Source organism: Eubalaena glacialis, chromosome 11 (genome assembly GCF_028564815.1).
Source record: "Eubalaena glacialis isolate mEubGla1 chromosome 11, mEubGla1.1.hap2.+ XY, whole genome shotgun sequence".
Taxonomy (NCBI): Eukaryota; Metazoa; Chordata; class Mammalia; order Artiodactyla; family Balaenidae; genus Eubalaena; species Eubalaena glacialis.
Genome location: NC_083726.1, coordinates 109,936,567 through 109,956,116, shown reverse-complemented (window position 1 = coordinate 109,956,116; position 19,550 = coordinate 109,936,567). Strand labels below are relative to the sequence as shown.

General features: G+C 38.7%; 1 protein-coding gene across 3 annotated transcripts; it reads left to right on the top strand.

Moving 5' to 3' along the window:
* The first annotated feature begins 7,864 nt into the window (after window positions 1-7,864).
* Window positions 7,865-18,724, top strand: C3AR1 (complement C3a receptor 1). Of its 3 annotated transcripts, none has more exons than XM_061205236.1 (2): window positions 7,865-8,021; window positions 15,950-18,724. In XM_061205236.1, the coding sequence occupies exon 2, from the start codon at window positions 15,952-15,954 to the stop codon at window positions 17,407-17,409; it is 1,458 nt and encodes a 485-aa protein (XP_061061219.1). In that variant the 5' UTR covers window positions 7,865-8,021; window positions 15,950-15,951; the 3' UTR covers window positions 17,410-18,724. The 3 variants fall into 3 exon arrangements, with proteins under 3 accessions (XP_061061219.1, XP_061061218.1, XP_061061217.1); XM_061205235.1 differs by having other exon boundaries at window positions 15,945-18,724; XM_061205234.1 differs by lacking the exon at window positions 7,865-8,021 and adding an exon at window positions 11,261-11,323 and having other exon boundaries at window positions 15,945-18,724.
* Window positions 18,725-19,550: the final 826 nt, after the last annotated feature.

The following is a 19,550-nucleotide window of genomic DNA, read 5'->3' as shown; positions in this document are numbered from 1 at the left end:
AGTTCCGCTGGGTTCCTGAGATTAACCTCCGGTGCCGCGGGTCCGGGAAGCCATGTTGAAACCTGGAAACGGTGAGTTTGCGCGACTCACCATCTTGGGTAAGGGCAAGGGTGGCCTCCAAGTGAGTGATTCCCGTTAAGGAGCGCTCCATCCCCGAGAAGCGAGGGGGGAAAGCGCCGTCTTGCTCTGGCAAGGGCCCGCATTGCTCTGGGAGGGTGCAGACCTTCGTGAAGTCGGGCGAGTTTCTTTCTTCCAAGAGTCACTTTAAGAAGTGTCTTAGAAACCGTAGTTTCCAAGCAGAAAAGGGGAATCCGCCCGTCGGTATTCCCAAGTTGGGTCCCTACAGAAAGTGTATGACCCAGGCGTAGACAGACGTGGTGGATTTTAACCTTCCAGAGTCCAAACTTCAAAAATGGCCACCCAGCCTGATCCATTGCCTTATAACACCTTTTTATCTCAGAGTTTCGAGAACGGCACCGTTGAAATAGTCTGCCACACTTTCAGTGTGTATTCTGGTTATCTTTTTGGAAATTTTGCCCGTGTTAACCTGTAAATGGGATCAACTCATTCCTGACCCATTGGGAAAGCACCATGAACTATTTAATAGCCACTGTTTGCTCCCAGTCTTATTATAATGATAGATTCTACTGTCTCCATAAACACATGCCTCGTACACTCCAAAGGTAAACTTGCCACCACTCCATCACTTAATTGATTTAAGTAGCACAGACAGCAAATGGAAAACCGAGATACCAACTCAAGGCTGTCTGACTACAACAGCGGTGATCTTCACCCCTTCATTATGTTGACTGGTTGGAAACCTGTCTCTAATTTGTCTACCCTGCGTAGCAAAGTGATCTCTTAAAATTCAAAGAGAATCATAATATCTAGCCCTTACGAGGAGGTGGGGAATCAGCTACTCTTGTACACTGCAAGCAGGAAGGTAATTTGGTACAACATTTCTGAAGGTAAATTTAGAATTGATCAGAATATTGTAGGTAACCTTCAATGTAGCAAATCCACTAATAGCTATTTTAGAGAAGTTTTTAATGTGTGCAAAAAAGTACGTACAATAATGTTTATTACAGCATTGTTTGTAACAGTGAAAAATGGAAACAACATGAATGTCTATCAACAGAAAATGGGTAATGGCATATCCATTACTATAGGATGTTTTGAGGTGTGTGTGTGTATAATATATATAGTATATAAATAAATACAGGTATATAGATATTAAGGCCATAAAAGAGATCCAAGATTTTTTTTTAAAGCAGACATTCACTTAAAATTTCAGTAATCCTCAACTACTTAAGGTTTCCTGAGTTGTCCGTGTTCTTCATATTCTTCATACCTTTGCATGCATTAAAACTTCTGTCTTAAACACTCTCCCCTAGCTTGTTAATTTGGCAAACTAATATGGTCACATATCAGCTCAAATTGTACCTCCTCCTGTGACTTTGCCAGGTCCTTTAGATGAACTTTCTCTAATGCTTCCACTTGCTTCTGTTATACCTTTTCGTTGTACCTAACGTGTTATTATTCTTCAAATATCTCCCACTAAACCATCAGCTCTATAAAGGCAAGAACTTTGCTTTTTCGGCACCCAGCACATTGCCCTTCACATAGTAGGCAGTAATAATTCTTGAATAATACAAGATTTCTGCTTAAGTCCAATCATTTAACTTATTAACTTAGCCATTTCCCCAAATCCCCCAATGTAAGGACCCTACATATACTTTGCAAAAAATTCAGAGAATATGAAATTATAAAATGAAACGTGAACTTCCACATCTCTATATTATTAACAACTTTATGCCAACAAATTTAATAACTTAAATGGTAATGATGTACACAATTTACCAAAAATAATTCAAGAAGAGATAGAAAATTTGAATAGCCCTGTACCTGTTAAAGAATTTGAATTTATAACTAAAAACCTTCCCCCCCCAAAAAAAAACAAACCTCCATGCCCAAAATGTTTCATCGTTGATCAAACATTTTAGGAAGAAATAATGTAAATACCATACAAATGCTCTTAAAAAAAAAGAAGAGATAAGACACTTTCCAACTAATTTTTATAAGACAATATTACCTTGATACCAAAACCAGAAAAAGATGTTACAAGAAATATATATATATATATATATATATATAATATATATATATATATATGAAACTACAACGAGATAACACAACACGCCTAATATAATGGCTTAAAAGAAAACTTGACGACAGCAAAAAGTGCTGGCAAGAATATGGAGCAAAAATACAGAGCAACTTTCATACATTGGTAGTGGGGAGTTAAAATGACACAACCATTTTGGAAAACATAGTTTTGTATTTTCTTAAAAGTTAAATATATCATTTATCACATGACCCAGCATTTTACTCTGAAATATTTACCCAAGAGAAACTAAAACATATGTTCACAAAAAGACATATATGCAAATATTCAGGGCAGTTTTTTTTACAGTGGTCAAAAACTAGAAACAACACTAAATGTCTATCAACAGGTGAATGGGTAAACAAATTGTGGTGTATCCCTATAATACTGTCATATTGACATACAATAGTAATAAAATAAATAGAATAGCAATAAAGAGGATCAAATACTAACACTCAGGGGTAGCAATTTTTAAAATGGAACTACTAACACCCACAATGACATGGATAGATCTCAAAAACATTATACCGAACAGCAACAACAAAAAAAAGCCAGGCCCAAAAGAGTACATACTGTATGGCTCCATTTATATGAAATTCTTAAAAAGACTAATCTACAGGGCTTCCCTGGTGGTGCAGTAGTTAAGAATTCACTGCAGCATTGTTTATCATTTATAACAGCGAGACATTGGAAATACATGTCCATCATTAGGACAAATCAATTGTGCTGTATTCATGTAACAGGATAGTGTAAATAAATAGTGAACATGAATGAACTACTTGCTATGGACAACATGGATAGATCACAAAAACTTAATTTTAGGAGAAGAAAAAATAAGTTTAACAAAAGATAAAAACAAAATTGTCCATTTGGACAATGTTTCAAAACAGACAAATCTAAAACTGTATTGTTTGGGGGTATCCAGTTAAATGGCAAAGCCATATTTAAAATGTAAGGAAATGATAAACACAAAATTCCCAGTTGTGGGTTCTTGGGAGGCGGGGTTCAGGAAGGTGATTAGGGCGGGCACAGGAGGTGCTCCAGAGATTCGGGTAGCATTCTACTTCTAAAACTGGATGGTAAGCTCATGGTAGTCATTTTATTATTATTTAAAATGTACATATTTATTATAGACACTCTTTCAAATGGATTATATACCTCACAGTAAAATTTAACAGGTGCTATGTGAATCAACTAAGTTTTTAGTTATTGATTTCAACAATAAACATTTTGTATAACAATAATTATGATAATATTACCTGATATTTACATAGCACCTTTAAGATTACGAAGTGTTTTCATATACACTATCTCATTCATTTTTCACAACAGTCTTGCCCATAGGTAGCATTATCCCCATTTTCATTAAAAAAAATTGCTGAGATACAGAAAGTTCATTGATTTGCTCATCCAATATTTAAGTGTCAGGAGAGAAATCCTTACATTTCTGATACAAACATAACAGCTGCTTATACCTTATATTTAAATGTTTGCATGAATAATTAGTATTCCTGTGCCTATTGGTTGAATTATAGTAAAGGTAGCATTTATTAAGTACTGAGTACTGTTCTGCATGCTTGTGTGCATTATATTATTAATCCTAACAACAGATATGTACTATTATTATCCTGCTGTGAGATTAAGTAATTATTGTCCATAGTCACAAGTGACAGACATAGATCTAAGTGTCTCCAGGCCCGGGTCCTTAACCAATATGCAATTCTGCCCTAACAGCTCTATCCAGAGAATGGCCAGAATATACAACTTTTAGCAGTACAGTAGATCCTCCTCATTCATGGATTCCAATATCTGTGAATTTGCCTATTTGCTTAAATTTATTTGTAACCCCCAAATCAACATTCACAGTCACTCCCTAACATGCACAGGGTGGCAAAAAAATTTGAGTCACTAGACAAGTACGTCATCAGCTGAGGTCAATCCGGGTGGTGCTCTGCCTTCTTGTTTCATCTCTCTTATTGTAAACAAGGATCCTTTACACAGCCTATTTAGTGCCAAGTTTTTCGCATTTTTGTACTTTTTGTTGGTGATTTTGCTGTTTAAAATGACCCCTAAGCATAGCGCTGGAGTGCTATATAGTGTCCATAAGCACAAGAAGGCTGAGATATAGATGTGTTAGTTCATCTTGTTTGGGCATGAATTATAGTGCTGTTGGCAGAGAGGTCAATGTTAATGAATCAACAATATACAATAAGGTTTCTCAGGACGACCTTCAAGATGGCGGAGGAGTAAGACGTGGAGATCACCTTCCTCCCCACAAATACATCAGAAATACATCTACATGTGGAACAGCTCCTACAGAACACCTACTGAACGCTGGCAGAAGACCTCAGACTTCCCAAAAGGCAAGAAACTCCCCACGTACCTGGGTAGGGCAAAAGAAAAAAGAAAAAACAGAGAAAAAGAATAGGGATGGGACCTGGACCTCTGGGAGGGAGCTGTGAAGGAGGAAAAGTTTCCACACACTAGGAAGCCCCTCAACTGGCAGAGACGGGGGTGGGGGGTGGGTGGAGGTGGGGGGTGGGGGGGTGGGGGGGGTGGTGGTGGAGGTGGGGGGGTGGTGGTGGTGGAGGTGGGGGGGGTGGTGGTGGAGGTGGGGGGTGGGGGGGTGGTGGTGGAGGTGGGGGGTGGGGGGGGTGGTGGAGGTGGGGGGGGGGGAAGCTTCAGAGCCATGGAGGAGAGCGCAGCAACAGGGGTGCGGAGGGCAAAAAAATTTGATCATTTGACCAAAATGCAGTGACCAGAGGCTGGCAGAACTCAACCCCATATATCCCCTAGCAGCAGTGGTCCAGTGTCTGCTAATTCAGTGTTCCTGGTGACATTATAGAACATAACTTCCACGAACACAGAGACAGGACCGGATTAGCATTCACAGGGCAGCATGGTGGCTAAGAGCATAGGCTCTGGAGGCCAGCTGTCTGGTTCTAAGTCTGCCATTTACACTGTGGTGTGAATTTGGATAACTCATTAGCCTCTTTGCATCTCAGTGTCTTTTTTGACAATGAGGTACTAATATTAGTACCTGTCTCATCATTGGGGTGTCGTTAGAGTTAAATAACATGCAGCCAATGAAGCACTCAGCACAGTGTCTGGTAGATGTCCTCAACGTGTAAGTTATCACTATTATTAATATTAATTTATATTTGGAACAAGAATGATCATGTTTGTTTAGGTAATTATAAACATAGACACATTCAGTTTTAGAATTTCAGAAGCTGCACAACAAAGAACATAATAACTAAAATGGAGTTACCATTCTAACACCATTTTTCCCTAAATGACTGACAAATATGGCCAGTGTAGAAAAAAACATTTCACCTGAAATGAGTATGCGTGCTACTGTGATTTATAATAGGAAATATATATATCTTGATCTGTGCCCCCGGCTCCTAAAGCCCTTGTAAATTCCTAGGTGATAAGAGCATTAGGAGCATCTTTTGTTCTAGTATTTGGTCACTGACCCCGGTTTCTGACACAAGGGAAACCCTTGTAATTTCCTGGTGATAGGAGTGTCTTTTGATCCAATGAGGTGACTGGGTGGGCTCTTGGATGGCTCCTGGATAAGGGCTCTGGAGAGACCAAGCCATGATTAGAAGCTTAGAATGTTCAGTCCCACCCCCCGTGCTCTTGAGAAGGGAGAAGGACTGGAAATGAAGTTAATAATTGAACTTGCCTGTGTGATGAAGCCTCCAAAAAATCGCAATAATATGGGGTTGAGAGAACTTCCAGGTTGGTGAACACATCCATGTACCAAAAGGGTGACACACCCCAACCCTACTGGAGACAGAAGTTCCTGCACTCAGGACGCTCCCAGACCTTGCCTTATGTAGCTCTTCATCTGGCTGTTCATCTGTGTCCTTTATCATATCCTTTAATAAACTGGTAAACCTAAATAAATGTTTCCCTGAGTCTGTGAGCCACTCTAGCAAATAATCGAATCCAAGGGGAAGAAAGTCATGGGAACCTCTGATTAGTAGCCAAGACAGAGAGAAGTTGTGGGTAACCTGGGGATCTACAACTTGCGATTGGCATCTGAAGTGGGGAGCAGTCTTGTGGAACTCAGCCCTTAACCTGTGGGATGTGACGCTATCTCCAGGTAGATAGTGTCAGAATTGAGTTAAATTGTAGGACACCCAGCTGATGTTGCAGAATTGTTTGATGTGGGGGGGGGGGGGGAAACACACACATTTGGTGACCACAAGTGTCAGAAGTGAAGTGTCCTGTGTGAAAGTAGAGGAGACACATGGGAGATGGAGACCTGTGGTTTTCCCTGCACAGAAGGAAAAACTGGGTGGTTTTCAACCCAACATCATTTTGTATCACCACTTTCTTTGCCCACATTCTAGTGGAAATGAAATGGGGACAAAAAGGCAAAGGATAAATGAAATGGAGAAGACATTTTCTAAATAATTCACAAATAGGATAGCTACCCTAAAAAATCCATCAAAATTTACTCAAAAATTTATCTACACTTAAAACATTTATGAGAGCCATCTACCCCTCAATAATCCTGAATTCTGTCACCCCTGCAAAATTTTCTTATGCCTTCTCATTAGATCAGATAAACACAAACTGAAACCTAGTCCCTGGTCCATTTTGGGTTTCATGGAACTAAAGTCACAAAGGATGTTCATGAAACACCCAGTTTACTTCCCCTTCAATCTCCCTTCCTTGGCTGACTGCCCTGGATACATATTATAATAGAAAATCGATAATCAATAAATCAATAGAAGAAACAAAGTTTGCTAAATTTTCTTTAAACCACTCAGATTTGAATGATTCATCATGCCAAATTTGACTGGATTCTTTCAAGATCCAGGCATCAGTGCATCAGATATTTGTTACTATGATTGGATTAAGAGTTTTTTGTTTGTTTTATTTTATTTACCTTTTGACTGAATTACTTTAATTTCTGGGTGACTTTGTTCTTCAGTTTGTGCTCTTACTTTGTTTTATTATAACTATGTGCATAATTAGGCAGCTATACTATAGGGAGTAGAGAGTGTGTCAAATCTACATCCTTGAGGGCTATGGGTTAGAATTTGATTCGACAGAAAGGGTGTAACTTAACAATGTGAAGGGAACATTCTGTAAATTATTTGCTAAGAGTCCAAGATGGGAGAATAGTTTTGATACGATAGGCAACTGGAAGCCACATTAGTTTTTTGACATAATAACTGCTAACATTTATTGAATGCTTATGTGCCAGCAGTGTCTTAAGCGCTTTGCATGTATTAATTTATTTACTCCTAGCACTCCTATAGAGTAGGTACAGTGAATATTCCGCAACTGTCATTGCCCAGCCAGGAAAACAGAAACCATTGTAGGTATTTCAAACAAGGTATTTAATACAAGGACTTGGTTGCAAAAGTGTTGGAAGGACTAGAGGAATAAAGGGGGAGAAGATAATATAACTTCAGGAAGGTACTTCCCTAAAATTGGAAGAGAAATTCTCACAGGGCTGCAGCTGCTGCTGAAACCAGTAATCCTGCCAGAGCCCACAGCTGCCAGCAGCTGCCAAGGTCACACCTGCCACCTCTGTTACGGAAACCCACCAGAGTTGTCTGCTGCTGAAGGAGCCAGAAAATAAATGATCCCCCTTTCAATCTCTCTCTTTTTTATTTTAATATTTTTAATGTTTATTCTATTTTATGGTTTTGTTCTTTTATTTTTAAAACATATTTGCAAACTCTGCACAAACTAAATGTCCATCGACGGAGGAATGGATAAAGAAGATGTGGTACATATATAAATGGAATATTACTCAGCCATAAAAAAGAATGACATAAGGCCATTTGCAGCGACATGGATGGACCTCGAGATTGTCATACTGAGTGAAGTAAGTCAAACAGAGAAAGACAAATATCATATGATATCACTTATATGTGGAATCTAAAAAAATGGTACAAATGAACTTATTTACAAAACAGAAATAGAGTCACAGATGTAGAAAACAAACTTACGGTTACCAGGGGGAAAGGGTGGGGAGGGATAAATTGGGAGATTGGGATGGACATACGCACACTGCTATATATAAAATAAATAACTAATAAGGACCTACTGTATAGCACAATGAACTCTACTCAGTACTCTGTAATGGCCTCTATGGGAAAAGAATCTAAAAAAGAGTGAATACATGTATATGTAGAACTGATTCACTTTGCTGTACAGCAGAAACGAACACAACATTGTAAATCAACCATACTCCAATAAAAATTAATCTCAAAAAAAAGAATCAAATGCAATGATTCCCTTTTCTCTTCACTTCCCAAGAGCACATGAACATGCCCCTCTGGCAGAGCCTAGGCAGACCCTGCCTGAGAGGCAGTCTCGGAAATGCAGTACCCAGACTTCACTTAGACAAATAATAAGGAAGAATGGGAATGGACCTGAGTATCAATAAATAAAACCTGACACAATCCCTGTTTTGCAGGTGAGGAAATGAAAACACAGAGTCTGAAAAATTCCTGTGCAACCACACAATTAGGCAGTGGCAGAGCTGGAATTCAAGCTCAGGCTCTCTACGCACCTTCTATTGCTCCCTGTGTGCTTTTTACTCCAGCCAGACCACTTTACCTGTGTCATTCACTCACGCTGGGCTTACCTCCACCTTAATGTGTGTTTTCCCCCTACTTGAAATGGGAGAATTATAGATTGTTAGATGTAAAAGAAACCTTAAAGATCACTCGAGCCAACCCTTTAATTTTACATCTAAGAAAAAAATTCTAGGTCAAGCATCCAGCCCAAGGTCAAGTATTTAGTTATTACTAAAACTAGAACTCAAATTCCTAATCTAGAGCAGTTTTCACCACAAGAATGTTCTTCCATGAAAATTTTCCAGCTAATTCTAACCTCCGCCAGGTTTCATCAGATTTGTCCTTTGCTAACTAGCCATAGCATTTGTCTATGTCATCCATAGTTTTTGACACTTGGTTATTTTTTCATTTAAAGTATAATTATACTTGGTCTAATAATGAATCTAATCATTTTTCATCAAAGTCCTTAAGGACAGAAACTTTGTCATATATTTATTTTTAATTCTCTCAGACAGAGCAGGCTAGAGATTATACAATTCTAAAATTTTTATTTTGGCCAAATGACTACAGATTTCCATCACTGAAAATGTAGAATTAATCAGTGACTCATAAAATGTTTTAATATGGCTGTGTTTGCAACATATATTCAAAATTTCACTCTTTCCAAAGCAGCTGATCTCTGCTTAGAAACTTATAATTAGATATTAAAAAGGGACAAAACAGAAGAGAATCACATAAATTCCCCCCAAGTTTTCCACATGACACCATAAAACTAGTACTTTATAAGAAGGGACAGAAGCCATCTAGAAATAGGAGTCCTATTCACAAGGTGTTTTCAGTAATTTCCTTCCTGATCTGAAAATCCAAGTAATATAGCTGGAAGTTCTCCAACTGGTTTTAATTGCTGTATAATCTTTAGAGAAAGAGGAATCAGTAAAACTGGATCCACACCAGAAACAACTTTAAAGACTCAAATTAATTCTTTGAATTATATTCAAAAGCCAACATCCTTTTCAACCAAACTTTCATTCATTCATTCATTGGTGCCCCAGACATGTATTATTCCAGGCATGGTAGCAGGCTCTGGAGATAGGAACAAACTCTTGGTCTAGTAGGGCAGAGATACAGATAAATTATTTTATAGCACTATTAGTGTCTGTCAAATTTCTACCCAGCCTTAAAGCCCAGCTCAAGTGTTATCTCTTCAGTGCATTATCTTCATGTTTATTTCAGTGAGAATGTCTTTCCCTCTTCCATGTTCCCAGGACTACCCTGCTAGCAGCCCTTACTCAATTATAATTATATATTTACATCTTTCATTGCTTCTGCATCTCCTACAGTGCAAAGCGTAGTGTCTATATTAAGAGCAGAGTACTTGTTTATGATATTGAACTTAATGATAAAGACCTTACCTTTTGCAAATGGAATAGATACCCTCGCCACCGTTGATGGAAGTGTAAATTGGTGGAGTGTCTTTAGTGGGAAATGCCATACCTTTCAAAAATGTAAATTCACATACATAGATTTAGCAATTACAGTCCTAGGAAACTATTCTACAGAAATTTTCATAGATGTGTAAAATGCAAGAGTACTCATTGAAACATTGTTTATAACTGCTTTAAAATGTGATAAAAACAATATCCATGAAAAGGGGAATAATTGACTAAATGGTATAATATAGAATAATTTTAAAAGTATGATGTGGGGACTTCCCTGGTGGTCCAGTGGTTAAGATTCTGCACTTCCACTGCAGGGGGTACGGGTTCGATCCCTGGTCGGGGAACTAAGATTCCCACATGCCCTGAAATGGCCCAAAAGATAATAATAATAAAGATAGTAAAAGTAAACAGCTTGTCACCTCTTTCTAGAGAAGTCCCATAATTCTTGAAGAACCTGCCCAGACCTTATTTCTACCTTAAGACTTTCCTAGATTGCCCCAGGCTAAATACACCCCTACATGTTATTTTCTACTCTTTTACTTCTACTGCTATTTCTATCATTATAGTCTGAATTGTATTACAGGTGTTTTTTTGTTGTTGTTGTATGGGTACATATTCTCACCAGACTGTGAATCTCTAGAGATTAGAACATAGTTTAATTCATCTGATTTTTGCATGACACACTTCTTTGACACATATTAAGCATGTAAGAGATGTTACTTGAAATTCATTACATGGGGTTGTGCACGTCATTCCCCCCAGTTACTCCCCACCCCCACTCTCACATACCATAGGATCATTTTTGTGCATTTCTAAAACAAAGCAAATCCAAAAACCTATAAAGTGGGAAGCTGATGTGCAAAAGTACTCTCTCTCTAACCATACTCTGTGTCCTGCAGACAATTTTTGAGAACCATGCTCTCCCACTTCTGTTTTTCTTACTTTTCTTATATGAAACATTTAGAAATGACTCACTTTGAAACTCTTCCTGTGGAGTCAGATAGTTGTCAGAAGTGTTGGGTTTAATTTATCATCAGAAACGAAGAGAGAGAGGAAAGAGGAGGTGCTCAGCAAATTTCCTAAACATACTTGACTGTGGTCAAGACGGGACTCGTGGAGACCTCCAGATCCATGCTGAAGTCTTCAGCTACTATCTCGGGTTTTTGGTAAGGAAACCTAGATCCACCTGAGGACTTGTGCGCAGCTTGTTTTGCTCATTATTGATAATGGTTTGAGGGTCATTATTTTCTATTTCCCCTTATTCCTTCCCCAACTTTTATTTCTTTTGCTTTATTCCCATGTCCACCTTTTTCTTTTTCTAAATATTCCACATTCTATTTATCTTTGTTCTTAATATTTTCATTCTGGAACTAATATTGAATTTTTACATCATTTTCCCCTCTCTTAAACTGGCTGTTTCTCCTTCTCACCTTTGATTCCAGCTTTCTCCAATAGTTATGTTTTCCAAATCATCGATTGCCTATTTTTTCTTTTTTTTCTTTTTTCTTTTTTAAATAAATTTATTTATTTTATTTATTTATTTTTGGCTGCATTGGGTCTTTGTAGCTGTGCGTGGGCTTTGTCTAGTTGCAGCGAGCAGGGGCTACTCTTCACTGCGGTGCACTGGCTTCTCCTTGCAGTGGCTTCTCTTGCTGCAGAGCACAGGCTCTAGGCACGTGGGCTTCAGGTGGGCTCAGTAGTTGGGGCTCGCGGGCTCTAGAGCGCATGCTCAGTAGTTGTGGCACACGGGCTTTGTTGCTCCGCGGCATATGGGATCTTCCCAGACCAGGGCTCGAACCCGTGTCCCCTGCATTGGCAGGCGGATTCTTTTTTTTTTTTTTTTTAAAGTATTTGTTTATTTATTTATTTATGGCTGTGTTGAGTCTTCGTTTCTGTGCGAGGGCTTTCTCTAGTTGCGGCAAGCGGGGGCCACTCTTCACCGCGGTGCGCGGGCCTCTCACTATCGCGGCCTCTCCCGTTGCGGAGCACAGGCTCCAGACGCGCAGGCTCAGTAATTGTGGCTCACGGGCCCAGTTGCTCCACGGCATGTGGGATCTTCCCAGACCAGGGCTCGAACCCGTGTCCCCTGCATTGGCAGGCAGATTCTCAACCACTGCGCCACCAGGGAAGCCCCTGGCAGGCGGATTCTTAACCACTGCACAACCAGGGAAGCCCCTGCCTATTTTTTCTTAATGTATATATTTTTTTCCTCATTCCATTTCTCTTATTTATTTATTTTGCTCATTCCTTATTGCTACTGATTCTGTCATCTAGTTCTGATTCTGGAATCAGAATTTTATTTTTCTTTCCCTATCATAGTTGAATTTTGGTTTCAGGATTTTACTTATCTTTTTAATTACTGGTTGGCCAATTCAGTATTGAAAACTAAAAAAAAAAAAAATGTAAAGGTACTTTTCAGCCAAAACACTTGTTGAAATATAAAATGTTATCTTATCTTGCCCAGAAAGATTTTTAAGATTCTGATTCATATATACTTTCATTTCAAGACAGATACTATGTAATATTTAAAATATAGCTCACGCCAGATGACTTAATTTCTTTGTATTGGAATTTTGCTCTTTTCAATCTTTATCACTTCCTTATTATTCTTTATTATTGTGCAGCTCTTGGTGCCTTTCCCTTTATTAGCAATACCAAAGGCTTTTCAGTTATGTGATTGTTTGTAGTAAAAAGAGTATTGGCCTGACAGTCATTGGACCTAGGATTTGACAACCTTCCTAGTTGTGAATATGTCCCTTAATTTGCTGAGTTTCAGTGTCCAAAACTACAAAATAAAAATAGAGACAAGAAGAAATGATTGCTAACTTTCCTTTCAGTCCTAGAATTCTATGACTCTATCGGTCTCTCAATATTTTATGGGTCTATGCATGAATATGTGTGTAGGACAGTGGATCCGGGTAGTTGCCACATACAACAGCGAAGGAAGTGACCCTGACAGGACTTGAATATTGGAATAAGCAAGGTTACCGAAAGGAGAATGAGAATCACTTCTTCTTTTTTAGTATTTTCTTGTCTTAGTTATTTTAACTTCTGCTAATCCCTGTGGCAGCTTGTAGTTAACTCAGCAGAACAGCTTCAAGTCACACAAGTATTTTGGACTTCTACAAAAGGAAACATAAAATGCTGTTATAGCCAGTAAGAATTAGGAACTGGAAAACAAAAAAGGAAGTTAGAAAAGACAGCATCCTTACTGGATTAAATGGATAGGAATAAGAATTTTTCATTTAGTTGAAAAAGAAAAAAAGTTAAACCCCAAAATGAGCATCTATCCATTCAAGTAATCTTTAATTGTGCTAAATTCTGTGGAACGAGCATTTAAGAACAAGATTGTTTTTTACCATTATGAAACTTAAGGCCAGAATGATAGATAAGACAGCCACAAAAAGAATTATAATACAAGATGAAATGCATCATTGCACAGAGAATATGAAAAGAAGTTCAACCCCCCCATACACCCAAAAATAGGAGGCTGAAGAAATAAATTATGACTGGGATTATAAGAGAAGTTTCAAGGAAGGTATATTTGAGCTTGATCTTAAAGAATGGCTAGGATTTCAACAGATAGAGATTAAGAATGGAGGAAAGAGAAGGTTAAGGTGGAGGATATAATTCCATATAGAAGTAAACAGCACTAGCCAAGGAATAGAAAATGGTATTGACTTGGAATAGTGAGTTGTTCAGGAAAGCTATAAAGTAGGGTATGTTTATGGGACTGTTGAAAATCAGGGAAGGGTAATGTCACAGAGGCCAAGAGAAGAAAATGTTAAGAAGCCAGTGTATCAAATGACATGGATATTGTGGAGGATAAAGACAGAGAAAAAGATGCTTGGGTGTGTTATCTAGAGTTAGTTCTAGCAGCATGATGGGGCAGAAGACCAATTACAAAGGGTTGTGAAGTGAGTGGTGAGAACAACAGACCCCAAAACAAGACAGTATCCTTGAAAAAGAGAAACAATGCTACATTAAGAGACTTAAGAAACATCCTGATGCAGTGTGATCCTAGACTGGATATAATTGTTGACAAATCAGGTATAAAGGATTATTTTGGGGACAGTTGGAAAAAATGGATAAAGTCTGAGTATTCCTTAAGGTACAATCTTACTGTATAATGTGGAGACTGCTAACTGATAAAAGTGATAAAAGAAAGCAGTTTATATAAAACAATATGCATTTACACCCATGTTCATAGCAGCATTATCCACAATAGCTACAATGTGGAAGCAACTCAAATATCCATCGACAGATGAATGGATAAACGAAATGTGGTACATCCATACAGTGGAATATTATTCAGTCTTAAAAAGGAAGAAAATTCTGACACACTACAAAATGGATGAAACTCGAGGACATTTTGCCAAGTGAAATAAACCAGTTACAAAAAGACAAATGCTGTAGGATTACATTTAGATGAGGTATCTAGAGGAGTCAAATGCATAGAAACTGAAAGTAGAATGGTGATTGCCAGGGGCTGCGGGGAAAGGGAAGTGAGGAGTTGTTTTCTAATAGGTATAGAGTTTCGGGTTTACAAGATGAGAAAGTTCTAAAAATTGGCTGCACAATAATGTAAATATACCTAACACTACTGAACTGTACACTTAAAAATAGTTAAGATGGTAAGTTTTATGTTATATGTATTTCACCACAATTAAAAAAAATTTTAAACCAATATGCACAGTATAATCTAATTTTGTTAAATTTTGCTTAACAAAAAATATACATGCATATAGTATACATGTATGTATGTGAAAAAAGATCCAGAAGGATGTAAATTAAGATACTAAAATAGTAATCCCTGACTAGTGGTATATGACATTTTTATTTTCTTATTTTTGCTTGCTTATGTTTTCTAAGTTTCTTCATGAATGATTTCTTTTTTTGTTTTGTTTTGTTTTGTTGGCCATGCCAAGTGGCTTGTGAGATCTTAGTTCCCTGACCAGGGATGGAACCTGCGCCTCTTGCAGTGGAAGCGTGGAGTCGTAACCCCTTGACTGCCAGGGATTTCCCTATCTCCATGAATGATTTCTGTTTCTGCAATAATCAAGCTATTTTTCTCAAGTTATACTCATAAAAAACAAATAAGAAAGAAATGATGAGTGGTAAGGAAATCAACGCAAAGAGGGAAAACAACTCTTGATAAATTTGACAGCAAAAGGAAAAAATGAGGTTGTATCTGAAAGACATAATGGAGGGAATTCCCTGGTGGTCCAGGGGTTAGGATTCTGAGCTTTCACTGCCGAGGGCCTGGGTTTGACCCCTAGTCGGGGAACTAGGATCCCACAGGTGGTGCAGGGCACAGCCAAAACAGAAAAATTTTTTTTTAATTTTATTGAAGTATAGTTGATTTACCATGTTGTGTTCATTTCTACTGTACAGCAAAATGACTCAGCTATAAATATATATATATATATATATATTCTTTTCCATTATGGTTTATCACAGATATTGAATATAGTTCCCTGTGCTCTACAGTAGTGTTTATCCATCCTATATATAACAGTTTGCATCTGCTAATCCCAAACTCCCAATACTCCCCTCCCCCACCACCCCCTTTGGCAACCACAAGTCTGTTCTCTATGTCAATACAGCAGATTTTAAATTGTCTTTCAGAGAATGTTTTTGTGTAATCCAATGTGAAGTCAGAAAATAAAACTAAAACAGTGTGAGGGTCTTTGTGACTCTACATCTTTATGTGGGGAGGTTAGAATTCTAAGAATATGCATTTTTTTAAAGATAGTTTTAACATTTTTGTTTATATTTTTATAAAAGTTTAGCAATGGAGTCTTTCTCTGCTGAGACCAATTCAACTGACCTACCGTCACAGCCCTGGGATGAACCCCAAGTAATTCTCTCCATGGTCATTCTCAGTTTCACTTTCCTACTGGGATTGCCAGGCAACGGGCTGGTGCTGTGGGTGGCTGGCCTAAAGATGCAACGAAGTGTGAGCACAGTTTGGTTTCTCCATCTCACCTTGGCTGACTTTCTCTGCTGCCTCTCCCTGCCCTTCTCCCTGGTTCACTTGGCTCTCCAAGGACACTGGCCCTACGGCTGGTTCCTTTGCAAGCTCATCCCCGCCATCATTGTCCTCAACATGTTTGCCAGCGTCTTCCTGCTGACCGCCATTAGCCTGGACCGCTGTCTTTTGGTACTCAAGCCAATCTGGTGCCAGAATCATCGCAATGTGGGGACAGCCTTCACTATCTGTGGATGTATCTGGGTGGTGGCTTTTGTAATGTGCATACCTGTGTTCATATACCGGGAAACGTTCACTATAGACAACCATAGTATGTGTGGCTACAATTTTGGTCTCTACAGATCATTAGATTATTCAGACTTCAACTTTGATCTACTGGAAAATGGGTCTCTTGACAACTCCATTGTTGAGCTGCCTGAAGAAATGGATGATGATAGGTTAGATTCTTTCTCTCAACAAACAAATGATTGTCCCTGGGCAGCCACCGCTGGCCTCCGTTCTCAAATATTTCAAAGAACTTCTGGACATTCACTCCCTATGGATTCAGCTAGATTATCTGTTCAACATCCATATTACAATGTTTTTAAACCAGCTGATGAGGTCTCAGCTACAACCCCCAGTGATTTTCCCATTGAAGATCACAGAACTAACCCACTGGAGAACTCTGATGCTTTTCTTCCTGCTGATTTAGAGCTTTTCTCTAGTGCCTCCGGCAACTCCTCATACACATCGGAGCTATTGGAAGATTTCCAGGATGATGATTCAGGCCAATTTGCATATGGCCATCAAGTGCCAACACCCCAGGTAGCAATAACCATCACTAGGCTCGTGCTGGGTTTCCTGTTGCCCTTTATCCTCATGGTGGCCTGTTACAGCCTCATTATCTTCCGAATGCGTCGGAGCCGCTTCACCAAGTCTCGGAGCAAAACCTTGAGAGTGGCTATGGTGGTGGTGGCTGTCTTCCTTGTCTGCTGGGCTCCGTACCACATTGTTGGAGCCCTCTTACTGTTTATTGACCCAGAAACTCCCTTTGGGGAAGCTCTGTTGTCCTGGGACCATGTGTCTCTTGCTTTAGCATCTGCCAATAGTTGCTTCAATCCCTTCCTCTATGCCCTTCTGGGGAAAGATTTTAGGAAAAAAGCAAGACAGTCCATGCAGGGAATTCTGGAGGCAGCTTTCAGTGAGGACTTGACACACTCTACTAGCTGCCCCCCAAACAAAGTCTCTTTGGAAAAAAACAGTATCAGTACAGTTGTGTGAAAATAGGGAGCAGTTGACCCAAGCAGAGGTTCTTAGGCATTCACCCAGTGCATCATATTTCTAAGAAGACGACAGAGATGGGGAGCAGGGGATTTCAGAAACTGTCAAAGAATCAATCCAGAGGGTCTTAAAGTGTGGTCCCAGACTAGTGGCATCGGTATCACCTGGAAAGTTGATAGAAATACAAATTCTCCAGCCCCACCAGAGACTTGCTGAATCAGTCTCTGGGGGTGGGGCTCAGACAGTGTTTTCACAAACTCCCTTGTTTCAGATGAATGCTAAATTTGGGAAGCATTGTAAAAATTAGTCTATTTCTATCCCAAACAAAGCCACGTGAAATAAATGCGAAGGCAGTCTCCTTTAAAATGTTTCCATCATTAAATTTCTTTCTAATTTCCTTCCAGATTCAAGTTAAAACCATTTCTTCTAGTCCTACCTGAGTGAAAGGTGATCATTTATTCTATGGTTTTGTTGTGGTGATGGTGGTGGTGATAGTTTTAAATGAAAAAAAAAAGGTGCAAAGTCTATAAAAACAAGGAGTTATGAGTCTGAGTCTGGAGCAGAGTACAATGCCAGATGCCTGCAACTTGGAATACTCCTGGATACAGGACGTAGGAATTCTGAGTTTTCATTATTACAACTAATTAAGCATCTATTGTGTAAAGACAGACTACTTAGGTATCTAAAGACTTTCTCATGAAACAGTGTGTAAGCCGCATTTCGGGGAGTTCTCTCTTCCCTCTGTTTGCTCTATCTGCCTATTGATAGAATCATCTATCTTTCATTCCTTTTCTTAAGCTCCTTAATTCCCTTATTCCTCCCCTGCCTCTAAATCTTCTTCCAGACTTTGCCTCTAATAACCAATAGTTTCATAAGACGCAAATTACTCCCCTCCCCTAGTTCCACATTAGTACTTTCCAAGAAACTCATTTCAAATGAAAGGAGAAAGACGGTGGAGGATAGGGCAGCTATTCTTGAATTCACTGCAATATAACTGAGTACCCTCTGGGCACGTTATCCAACTTTAAAAGAAAACATGACTGTAGGTGTGTATCTTTCATGCCAAAATTACCAGATATATCTTCGAGTTTTTTTTTAATTAAATCTTTCTTTACCAAAGTAATACATGCACATAACTTAAAGAGAACCTAAGGCTTATAATGAAATCTAACAGGTTTCCTGCCCCACTCTGCCCAGCCCCTCCTTCCTCCCACTCCCACTTCCCAGGGATAACCTTTGAAACGATTTTAGATGTTTCCTCTGATATTCACCATGATATTTCTAAGTCATGACCTTATGCTGCTAGTTTTTGTAGACGTGATAATATGACTTCTTGTTTTGAAAGATGATGATTTTTATCCAAACACATTCATATTTTTTGTTTATTCAGCATCCCAATATTCATTACCCATCATCCTTTAATTTGTTCATGATCACACATTTTCTTCTACTTTGTCGACCCATTCCAACCCCCCTTCTCTTTTTCTTTCATTTTTTTTCAGAAAACATTATTAAACCCCCATCACCTTCTCATTTTTCTCTGTACATAAAGTTTCATGTGTTAAACCTCTAAATTTTCAGGTTTTGTTTGTACTACAACATAGCCTCATCTGCGTACAGTGATTTAATCTGAAAAATAGAAAATGAGATGTCTTAGACTTTACAAGGCACTATCCTTTGTTCAGTGGTTGAGGGGAGGGTCTGGACTACAAATAAGTTATAAAGTACTATGTGGAAAAATTTCAAATCACTAGGAATGCTTTCAGTTGTGCAGTAATGATATCTGACATGATGTGAGATTTGCCATGCTACCTTCCAATTTAATCTGATCATATATTTGATGTGAATAAATGCTTTCTTTTTGAATGGTTCCTTGCAAGGCTGAGAGATTCATGGATCCTTTTAATTGTTTGACCCTCAGAATATATCATAATCTCTAAACATACGGCAAACATAAATCTCATAGTGGGTAGCTGTAGGCTTGCTATAATGATGATTAGCTGGGCTTCTGGAAATCCCAACATTTCTCACGGGACCCTGGGTATAAGTCCCTAACTTCTAGGGTTACTGTATAGGATACCAGGGTGAATGATTCTGGCATAGTTATAAAGATTCAATAGTTAATAGTTGACATTTCTGGA

What these genes read in the sequence shown, in the direction of transcription:
- C3AR1 (XM_061205234.1), top strand. Translation starts at nt 11,289, where the DNA reads ATGCTGAAGTCTTCAGCTACTATCTCGGGTTTTTG. An exon ending in GCTACTATCTCGGGTTTTTG is followed by an intron (nt 11,324 to 15,944) that starts GTAAGGAAACCT and finishes TTTTTATAAAAG; the next exon opens with TTTAGCAATGGAGTCTTTCT.